This window comes from Chlorocebus sabaeus, chromosome 20 (assembly GCF_047675955.1).
Source record: "Chlorocebus sabaeus isolate Y175 chromosome 20, mChlSab1.0.hap1, whole genome shotgun sequence".
Lineage (NCBI taxonomy): Eukaryota > Metazoa > Chordata > Mammalia > Primates > Cercopithecidae > Chlorocebus > Chlorocebus sabaeus.
Genome location: NC_132923.1, coordinates 16102621 through 16114161, shown reverse-complemented (window position 1 = coordinate 16114161; position 11541 = coordinate 16102621). Strand labels below are relative to the sequence as shown.

Below are 11541 nucleotides of genomic sequence, written 5' to 3'. Positions count from 1 at the left end.
TCCATGTCACCACAATCAATGACAACAACAAAAAGATGAGGAAATATTTGGGGTTCAAAATAAAGAAATGTAGCTACAGTACCTTTTTACTTTCTTTGAACCCAAAATCTCTCTTCTCCTTTTTGTTGTGAGATTCATGGTGACATGGACTGTGTGAAGGAGACAGGCCAGTTGTCCTGCTCAGTGTTCTACATTCTGCAGTTGTCCGGTGATTACCTCCTATGAAACTCAGGCTAAGCGTTTTCTGCAAGAACATGGCATTGTTCATATTCTGCACCGGCAGAGTCCCGGGTGACATGCTGTCCCCTGCCAGCGGCTCCTGGCTCCTGTTCTTTAAAGGATGGAATTGAGAGGAGCAGGGCTAAGGGCTCTCCACGCTGTTTGTCCATCTAGCTGCGGTCTTCCTAAGTATTGATAGCAATTGGAGGCTGAAGGACTGTGGCTTCTCTAACCAAAGGAGCCTAGTGGGTTAACAATTGTCAAGAGCAGTCAGTGGTTGTGAAATACAATCCTCAGCCAAGGATCCCTCCTGTGTTACAGATGGATCCGCTAAAACAAACCAACACTGAAGATACAAAGAATGGGGGTAGGTTCATTGAAACCAGGGTAACACCTTTGGATGAGTTAAACACAAAGATGACACTGACCTTGAGCAGGCATAGAAGCTCAGAGACATGCCCGTAAAATGAAATCCCTGAGGAACTTTGTAGCTACCCAGAGATACCTGGTTCAAATCAGAATATCTCACAGATCACTCCCAGCATGTGCTGCAGAGTTATGTGAACGTGTCACACCTAACTTGGGTCCAGTGTCCTCAGACTGAGCACAGGTTGCCACTGCATGGTCTGAGAATGGAATAGAGTTCTGCCCACTTTCCTATCCTATGTCTGGGATTCCAAACGGAACTACAGTTTCATTCAAACCTACATGTGCCTCTAAGTCCTGCCTGCGGCAATGACATCTCTCAGCTTAGGAAGGGCTGCTTAGTGTGGGAATATGACTCCCATCTGGAAGCCCAGGTGGAACCTTATCATCGTCAAAGTAAAAAACCCATTGTCCACGTCAAGGGCCAAGCTCACGTGCTGTTCCTCAAGTGAGGAAAAGGCACTTGTGTAGTGCTGGAATGAGTCAGGTAGTTGAAAGTAACTTGAAGGAGTCCAATAACATCCATTCAGTGAATCCTGCAAGACTTCAGGCTCTCCTGCTTCCATCAGCACCCCGTTGAGCCTGGAAAAGGAGATGAAACTAAAGAAGCAGCCAGGGGAAATCAGACACCACACAGCCCCAACTAGATTTCAGGGGTAACATAGGGAAGTGGTTAAAAAAGGAAAAGGATAGATCGTTTTAATGAGGTAAACCATTGTTGCCTTTATGTTGGGATAGAACAGGGCCAGGTAGAAAACAATGAAAGAGAAAGATAGATAGAGAGAGAGAGAGAGAGAGAGAGAGAGAGAGAGAGAGAGAGAGAGAGAGACAGCGAGCTGAGTGAATTGGCCAGATGACACACTGATAAGGGAGAAAAAGGACACTCTGAGTTAGTGCCCGGATGACACACAGCAAACAGTGATTATGAAGAGTGAGCTCAATAGTTTTCCATAAAATGTGATTAAAATTCAATGCAGTCGCCATGAGAGTACAGCTTTTGAGGTATGGTCAACCTATGGTACGTTAGTCAATGATAAGGGGAGGAAGAAATGGAAACCTAAACCTCTACTGCAATGAAAACCAACAGCAATGTCAGTAGGAGTAATTCAGCTTTCGTTGAAAACATGAAACCAAACACACTGCTTTCCCCTGGATCTGTCATCTCCAGGTATTAAGAAAGAATTAAGCGTCCACAATTGCTGAAAGTTACCTGGGGCATGGTGGGTTTTGATCTTCTTCCCCTTCTTGGTACTTTTCAATTTCTGCAATAAATTCAGACACATGAAGCTGATTCTCCTACACACATAACAATCCACTGTCTAATCCTTACACAGGGACCTCAGGCTCCTCAGCATAAGAATAAGACACTGTGGGAGATATATTTCAGAAGGCCTGAAGGCTGGTCATGATAGAGATTCCTTGGTTTTTGTCCCAGAAACTAAGGGTAAAATGTCCCTTTTCTGGTAGATCGTTATCCCAATATCATTTGTCCCAAGTTTGTGCAAATGGTTATGCCATATTTTTCCAATCAATTTAAAGCAAATGCCCTCAAGTGATTTCTAGGAGAAAAACTGCAATATTCAGCCCTGTCTCATCAAATACTCAGATTGTTCATGGTTGTGAGGATTTTAGACACTGAAATTAGAGGGAGAAAGGAAATCTGGAAACCCTTGAGTCAAAATCATAGTTCTCTGAATTTGTCACATCTGCCCAGGTCCAATGTCTTGAGAGTAGAATCAGAGTGCCACAGGCATAGCCTGAGACTAGGGAGAGAGCCATGCTCACTGACCCATCCCATGTCTGGGCTTCCAGGTGGAACTAGAGTTTCATTGAACCTACATGTGCCTATAGGTCCTCACTGCAGCAGTGACATCTCTCAGTTCAGTAGCGGCCACTTGGAACAGGAATATGATCTCTATACGGAAGACTCAGTGGATCCTTATCAGCTTCAGAGAAAGGTACTCACCATCCACGCCAAGAGAAAAGCCAACGTGTTGTTCCTCCAATGAGTAAAGGGAACTTCCCTGGGAATGGCATGAATCGGGAAACTCAAGATAACTGTAAGGAGTCGAATAATATCTATCCAGTGAGTCCTGCAAGACTTCAGGCTCTACTACCTCCAGCAGCTCTCTGCTGAGCCTGGAAAAGTAGAAAAAGTAAAGAATAAGTCAGGAGAAATCAGACACAACAGAGCCCCAACTAGATTTCATGGGTAGCACAAGGAAGTGGTCAAGAAAGAAAAATGATAGATCCATGAATGAGGTAACAAATTATTGCCTTCATGTTGGGACAGAACAGGGCCAAATGGAAAAGGATGAAAGAGAAAGACAGACAGAGAACAGAGGCACAGAGAGAGACAGAGAGAGACAGAGAGCGCTTGGTGAGTTGTCCAGGTGACACACTGATGAGGGAGTAACAGGACACTCTGAGTTAGTGGCCTCAGGACACACAGCATACAGTCATCATGAAAAGGCTGTGATCAATAATTTTCCATCAAATGTGCTCAAGTTTTCATGTAGTCACCATGAGAATAGAGCTTTTGAAGTATGGTCCACCTACAGTAGGTTAGTAAATGATAAGGGGAGGAAGAATTGGGAACCTAAATATGTAATGCAATGAAAACCAACAGCAATGTTAGTAGGAATAATTCAGGCTTGGTTGAAAAGATGTAATCAATAATGTCGGCCCGCTCTGTTTTCCCCGAACCAGGAGTCTCCAGGTGTCAACACAGAATTAGCTGTTGTCAATTGCTCAGAGTTACCTGGGGCATGGTGGGCCTTGGTCTTCTTCCTCTTCTTCCTTTGTAATTCCTGCAATAAAATCAGACAGGGATAGGCAAAATAAGCCAATTCACCTACACCCATAACAGTCCACTGTCTAATCCCCACACAGGGACCACAGGCTCCTCAGCATGAGAGCAGGATAATGTGAGAGATACACTGCAGGAGGCCTCAAAGCCGCTCATGATAGAGATTCTTTGATTTACATCTCAGAACCAAGGGTCAAATGTCCCTATTCTGGTAGACAGTTATCCCAAAATCATTTATCCCAAGTTTGTGCAAACAGTTATGCCTTATTGTTCCCATCAATTCAAAGAAAATGCCCCAGATGATTTCTAGAAGGAAAACTGCTGTATTCAGCCCTGTCTCATCAAATTCCCAACTCGTTCATGGTCGCAAGACACTGAAATTAGAATAAAGGAGGAAATCTACAAATGTTGAGTCCGAATCATAGTTCTGTGAATTTTTTACATCTGCCTCGGTCCCATGTGCTGAGAGTGGGTTCAGGTTGTCACAGGCATGACTGGAGACTAGGAATAGAGCCATGCTCACTGACCCATTTCATATCTGGACTTCCAACTGAAACTACAGTTGTATTACAACCTATATGCGTCCATAGGTCCTGCCAGCAGCAATGACATCTCTCGGGTCAGGAAGGGCCACTTGGAACAGGAATATCACGCCTATTGGGAAGACCAGGTGGAGCCTTATCACCTTCATAGTAAGGAACTCACTGTCCATGTCAAGAGCCAAGCCAAAGTGCTCTTCTTCCAATGAATAGAAGGCATTTCTGTAGGGCTGGCATAAGTCAGGCAGTTCAAGATACCCGCAAGGGGTTGAATAAAATCTATCCAGTGAGTCCTGCAAGACTTCAGGCTCTTTCTCATCCAGCAGTTCCCTGTTGAGTCTGGAAAAGTAGGAAAAGTAAAGAATAAGCCAGGGGGAATCAGAAACCACACAGCCCCAGCTAGATTTCATAGGTAACATAAGGAAGTGTTTGGAAAGAAAAAGGACAGCTCTATTAATGAGGTAACAGATTATTGCCTTAATGTTGACTCAATCATGGCCAGGTAGAAAAGGATGAAAGAGAAAGAAACGTACACACACACACACACACACACACACACACACACAGAGAGAGAGAGAGAGAGAGAGACAGACAGAGATAGACAGAGAGAGCAAGAGCTCAGTGAATCGGCCAGGTGACACACTGATGAGGCAGTCAAAGAACACTTTGTATTTGTGCCCTCAGGACAAACAGCAAACAGTGATCATGAAAACAGTGGGCTCAATAATTTTGCATAAAATGTGCTCAAGTTTCCCTGCAGTCACCATGAGAATACAGCTTTTGAGGTATGGTCAGCCTTCAGTAGCTTAGTAAATGATAAGGGTAGGAAAAAATGGAAACCTAAATATTTACTGTAATGAAAACCAAAAGCAATATTAGTAGGCATAATTCAGACTTGTCTGATAAGGCAAAATCACTCTTTTCAGCATGTACTGTTTTCCCTGCACTTGGCGTCTCTAGGTGTCAACAGCACATTAACCGTCCACAATTTCTCAGACTCACCTGGGACCTGTGGCCTCTTGGTCCTCCTTTTTCACTTCATCACACCAATGTCCTGCAAATAAATTCAGATGGGGCCTCTTACATGAAGCAGTTCTTCCTTGCACACAGAAACATTCCTCTGTCCAATCCTAACACAGGGACATCAGTCTTCTCAGTGTGGGAACAGAAGACTTTGAGAGAAACATAACCAGAGGCATGAGGTCAAGTCTTGAGAGAACTGACTTGGTTCCTTTCATGAGCCTTGGGCAAAATTCCCCTCTTTTGGAATGTTATCTTCCCAATGTGATCTGTCCCAGGTTTGTGTACACAAATGAGCAATGACTTTCCCAATAGATTTTAGGCAAATACTTCTAACACCTCGTAGGAGAGATACCGCAATATTCAGGTTTCTCACATCAAATACCCAGGATTTGATAGTTTATGAGATTGTGGACACTGAGATTTCATGTAGGGGTGTAATATTCCAGCTCTTGTTACAACGAGACTTGGTTCTACACGGAAGCATCAGCTATTATGGCTTTTGTGGATGAAAAGTCAGTCATTTATCCAGAAAACATACCAGCAAGACGATGGACAGATGAGCTAAAACAAGCCAACTGAGAAGACACAGAAAATGGGGATAAATTCAGTGAAACCTGGGTCACATCTCCGATTCAGAGGTAGACAAGGGTGACACTGACCTTGGGCAGGTAAAGAACCGCACAGACATGCTTTGGGAACAAAACTCATGAGGAACTTTGTAGCTGGCAAGACACATTTAATTCACATGAACTGATCTGACAGACAACACCTGGGCATGTGCTGCATGGCTTGGTGTGAGTTTGCCACATCTGCCTTGAGTTCAATGTCCTGAAAGTCAGTCTAGGGTGGCACCGGCATGGCCTGAGACTAGGAAGATATTAAAGCTCACTGAACCACGCCATGCCTGTACTTCAGACTCGACTCCAGAGTTATTGAAATCGACATAGATATAGAGGTTAAACCCACAGTGATGGCAACTCTCAGCCCAACCAGGGGCGGAAAGCCCAAAGATTACGGGGTCCACTTGGGACATGAACTGGAGATTTATCACCTTCACAATGGAGTACTCACTGCCCACGTCAAGAGCCAAGTCGACTTGTTGTTCCTCTAATGAGTGAAAGGTGCTCCTGTAAGACTGGTATGAGGCAGACATGTCAGGAGGAATTGAGGGAGTCGAATAATCTTCATCCCAGGATTCCTGGAGAGCTTCCTCCTCTTCAGACTCCTGCAAATTCCTGATGACACAGGCAGGACAGGGATGACAGAAGATTTAACCGACAGAGATTAGACAGCAAAACCTCCCAGATGATCTGATGGGAGGCAGAATGGAGTGGTCACAGAAACCAAAGCCAGTTTTCCTTCAACAGAAATAAAAGTATCCTTCTAAATGCAGGGCAGAGGGTGACTGCCCTGGGGATTGACCAAAAATGGGCAGCACGTGCTCAGTACACTTGCCACAGATGACCCAATGCAGGGCACCCCGACTCTCCCTGTAAACTACCCTCATGACTTGCAGCACAGAGACTAACACAGGATTTCAACTACTTTGCATAAATTGTGTTGAATTTTCCATGCAGCATTCAAGTGAACAGAGCTCTTGCGGCAGTGCAGACACAGATCTTGTGTGCTAAGGGCCCCATTTTCCCAATATTTTGATAAAATATGTTTATTTTTTCAGTTTCTTTTCTTGCACAAATACTGGAAAACATACTAACAAAAAATAAGCAGAAAGCATATGTACATTCTCTCCCTGGATTTAAACGCAGGGGACAGAACTGGCGACACCAAGAAATCCCTGTTTGAGGGTCTGGAGTGGACCTCCAGCAAACTCCACCAGACCTGCAGCTGAGGGACCTCACTGTTAACAAGAAAACTAACAAACAGAAAGGAATAGCATCCACTTCAACAAAGAGGACATCCACTCCAAAACCCCATCTATAGGTCACCAGCATCAAAGACCAAAGGGAGATAAAACCACAAAGAGGTGGAGAAACCGGAGCAGAAAAGCTGAAATTTTTAAAAACCACAGCGCCCCTTCTCCTCCCAAGGATCAGAGATCCTCGCCAGCAACGGAACAAAAAAGGGCAGAGAATGACTTTGACGAGATGACTGAAGTAGGCTTCAGAAAGTTGGTAATAACAAACTTCTCCGAGTTAAAGGAGGATGTGCGAAAACATCGCAAGGAAGCTACAAACCGTGAAAAAAGATTAGATGAATGGCTAACTACAATAAACAGTGTAGAGAAGACCTTAAATGACCTGATGGAGCTGAAAACCATGGCATGAGAACTACATGACACATGCACAAGCTTCAGTAGCTGATTCGATCAAGTGGAAGGAAGGGTATCAGTGATTGAAGATAAAATTAACAAAATGAAGTGAGAAGAAAACTTTAGAGAAAAAAGAGTAAAAAGAAACAAACAAAGCTGCCAAGAAATATGGGACTATGTGAAAAGAACAAATCTACATTTGATTGGTGTACCTGAAAGGGATGGGGAGAATGGAACCAAGCTGGAAAACACTCTTCAGGATATTACCCGGGAGAACTTCCCCAACCTAGCAAGGCAGGCCAACATTCAAATTCAGGAAATACAGAGAACACCATAAAGATACTCCTCGAGAAGAGTAACCCCAAGACACATAATTGTCAGATTTACCAAGGTGGAAATGAAGGAAAAAATGGTAAAGGCAGCCAGAGAGAAAGGTCGGGTTACCCACAAAGGGGAGCCCATCAGATTAACAGCACATCTGTCTGCACAAACTCTACAAGCTAGAAGAGAGTGGGGGCCAATACTTAACATTCTTAAAGAAAAGAATTTTCAACCCAGAATCTCATATCCACCCAACCTAAGCTTCATAAGTGAAAGAGAAATCAAATCCTTCACACACAATCAAATGCTGAGAGATTTCGTCACCACCAGGCCTACCTTACAAGAGCCCCTGAAGGAAGCACTAAACACGGAAAGGAAGAACCAGTACCAGCCACTGCAAAAACATGTCAAATTGTAAAGACCATCGATGCTAGGAAGAAACTGCATCAACTAACAGGAAAAATAACCAGCTAACATCTTCATGACAGGATCAAATTCACACATGAAAATATTCACCTTCAATGTCAATGGGCTAAATGCCCCAAAAAGACACAGACTGGAAAATTGGATAAAGAGTCAAGACCCATCAGTGTGCTGTGTTCAGGAGATGCATCTCACGTGCAGACACACATAGGCTCAAAATGAAGGGATGGAGGAACACCTACCAAGAAAATAGAAAGCAAAAAAAGCAGGGGTTACAATCCTAGTCTCTGACAAAACAGACTTTAAACCATCAAAGATCCAAAGAGACAAAGAAGACCATTATATAATGGTAAAGGGATCGATTCGACAAGAAGAGCTAACCATTTTAAAGATATATGCACCCAATACAGGAGCACCTAGATTCATAAAGCAACTCCTGAGAGACCTAAAAAGACACTTAGACTCCCAGACAACAATAATGGGACACTTTAACACCCCACTGTCAATATTACACAGATCAATGAGACAGAATGCTAACAAGGATATCCAGAACGCAAACTCAGCTCTGCACCAAGCAGACCTAATAGACATCTACAGAACTCTCCACCCAAAATCAACGGAATATACATTCTTCTCAGCATCGCATCACACTTATTCCAAAATTGACCACATAGTTGGAAGTCAAGCACTCCTCAGCAAATGTAAAACAACAGAAATCACAACAAACTGTCTCTCAGAACACAGTGCAATCAAATTAGAGCTCAGGATTAAGAAACCCACTCAAAACTGAACAACTGCATGGAAACTGAACAACCTGCTCCTGAATGACTACTGGGTAAATAATGAAATGAAGGCAGAAATAAAAATGTTCTTTGAAACCATTGAGAACAACGACACAACATACCAGAATCTCTGGGACACATTCAAAGCAGTATGGAGAGGGAAATTTCTAGCATTAAATGCCCACAAGAGAAAGGAAAGATCTAAAATCAACACCCTAAAATCACAATTAAAACAACTAGAGAAGCAAGAGCAAACAAATTCAAAAGCTAGCACAAAGCAAGAAATAACTAAGATCAGAGCAGAACTGACAGAGACACAAAAAATCCTTCAAAAAAATCAATGGGCCAGGCGTGGTGCCTCAAGCCTGTAATCCCAGCACTTTGGGAGGCCGAGACGGGCGGATCATGAGGTCAGGAGATCGAGACCATTCTGGCTAACATGGTGAAACCTGGTCTCTACTAAAAAATATAAAGAACTAGCTGGGAGAGGTGGCGGGCGCCTGTAGTTCCAGCTACTTGGGAGGCTGAGGTAGGAGAATGGTGTGAACCCAGGAGGCAGAGCTTGCAGTGAGCTGAGATTCGGCCACTGCACTCCAGCCTGGGTGACAGAGCGAGACTCTGTCTCAAAAAAAAAAAAAAAAAAAAAAAAAAAAAACCTCCAGGAATCCAGGATCTGGTTTTTTGAAAAGATGAACAAGATATCCCTCTTTGGCTAGTTCACCTGGCTCAACTGATTGCAAGTACTTATCTTGAGAGGACTATGAAATTAAAACCAATACAAGTGCCACAAATAATGCACAACATTGTTAATAAGGACAATTTGTAGCTGAGTGAATGAAAGAAATCGTTCTATTCATCGCTTCCTCGTTTTCCCTAAATCTACAATCTCCAGGTGTCACTACTAAATTCACAGCTCACAATTCCACAGCATTACCTGGGAGACACTGGTCCTTTTTCTTCCTCCTCTTCATGATCACTTTCATTTTCTGTAAATACATTCAGAGAAGCAGGTCACATTAAGCAATTCACACTTCACATATGACCAAATCACTGTCCAGTCATAGCACAAGGACCCAACTATTCTCAGGGCAAGAACATGGATTCTGACATGAATATTCTAGGGTGGTCTAGATTAAGTCTGGTGAGAAGTAGATGACCCTGCTTTCCAGTCCCACAGGCCAAAATTTCCCTCTGTGGGTAGACTATAATGCCATATTCCCTGCCTCAGTCTATGCAAAGAAAATAAAAATTTCCCCCCAAAATCTCCAAAAATTAGTCGAACAATTTTCTAGGAGTGTTGCTGCAATACTGACTTATATCATCAGGTACCATGGACATTAAATGTTCAACTGATGGACGCATTCTAACAACTCTTGCTTTAAAAAGAATCTGTGATTCGGGAGGCCAAGGCAGGTGAATCATTTGAGGTCATGAGTTCAAGATGAACCTGGCCAATATGGGGAAACCCCATCTCTACTAAAAATACAAAAATTAGCCAGATGTGGTTGTGTGTACCTGTGGTACCAGCTACTCAAGATGCTGAGGCAGGAGAATCACTTCAATCTGGGAGGCGGAGGTTGCATCAAGCCAAGATGGTGCCACTGCACTCCACCCTGGGTGACAGAGCAAGACTCCATCGCCAAAAAAAACCCACCACCGCCACCAACAACAACAATCTATGATGCTACAAAGAAACACTGGATCAGCTATTGCATTGATGGGGTGGAGAACCAGGGTCCAGCCTTGCTTTATGGAACTGTATCAGCAAACTAAACAAGAAAAGTTTCCGTCCACATTTCAATGGGACTGTGCAGCTAACCAAGCTGACTTAAAATAGATCAAGATTAAAGCTGAGAGTAGTGAAGCCTGGGGAGCAATATATCCAAATACAAAGGCAAGGCTGCCAATCTCCTTCAAAAGGCATAGAAACTCCATGGACATTGTTTGGGGACACATGACTTAATCACAGGTGACAAGAGATACTGAATTGAAGCTAGGAAGCCTCACAGTTACTTCCCATGCACCTCCTGAACTCAGGTGACTATGAAATTGTCACACGTGCCTGGGGTCCAGTAACTTCACACTGGGGACCGGGAGACAAAAGCATGACATGAGCTGAGAAGGACAGAAAACCTCCCTGATATCTGTGTTTAGAATCCCATCGCAGATTTTTATGTAAACCAATTTGTGTGTATAGAGTCTGTCTTCGGGGTTATACTTCCTCAGCACAGAAAGAGGAATGAGACACAAGGAAAATAGAGGTTACCTGGGATAATGGATACAGCATCCTCCCATTCATCATGAGAGGATGACTCAATGAGACGTGAGTTGACTTGGTCTTCCTCAAATGTGATTTTGGTGTTGCTGTGAGGCTGCTTGGACTCACAAGGACTGTGGCTATTTGAACAAGTGATGGAATATTCCTCCAGTGAGTCCTCAGGTTCTTCCTTCTCTTCAGCCTTCTGCACCTCCCTGATGAGCCAGGTGGGAGAGAGATGTCAGAAGATTAAACACAGAGGGATCGGACCCCAGGGAGCCCTAGCTGGTTTTGACAGAAGGCAATAAGACTGTGGTCACAGAAAGCAAACAGGAGGTTCCCTTTAAGAGGGAATAGGCAATCCTCTTCTCTCTGCAACAGAGCATGGCTGCCATGGGAGACAGAGAGGAAGAGACCAACCGGTGTTCATTTCACTGGAGAGATAGGAGCTGAGAAAGATGAAGACTCAGCTA

General features: G+C 43.7%; 1 protein-coding gene across 10 annotated transcripts in view; it reads right to left on the bottom strand.

Moving 5' to 3' along the window:
- Positions 1 to 293: 293 nt before the first annotated feature.
- LOC119618246 (NBPF family member NBPF3-like) overlaps positions 294 to 11541 on the bottom strand; it is a 49718-nt gene continuing 38470 nt past the window's right edge. For all 10 annotated transcript variants that reach the window (XM_073008067.1, XM_073008070.1, XM_073008068.1 and 7 more), the window contains 9 exons: positions 11078 to 11283; positions 9746 to 9797; positions 6088 to 6251; positions 4996 to 5047; positions 4160 to 4332; positions 3407 to 3455; positions 2612 to 2784; positions 1856 to 1907; positions 294 to 1227 (listed from right to left, as the gene is read on the bottom strand). In XM_073008067.1, coding sequence (XP_072864168.1) covers positions 984 to 1227; positions 1856 to 1907; positions 2612 to 2784; positions 3407 to 3455; positions 4160 to 4332; positions 4996 to 5047; positions 6088 to 6251; positions 9746 to 9797; positions 11078 to 11283 — 1165 coding nt within the window. In that variant the 3' untranslated portion in view covers positions 294 to 983. The remainder of the gene's footprint in view (positions 1228 to 1855; positions 1908 to 2611; positions 2785 to 3406; positions 3456 to 4159; positions 4333 to 4995; positions 5048 to 6087; positions 6252 to 9745; positions 9798 to 11077; positions 11284 to 11541) is intronic.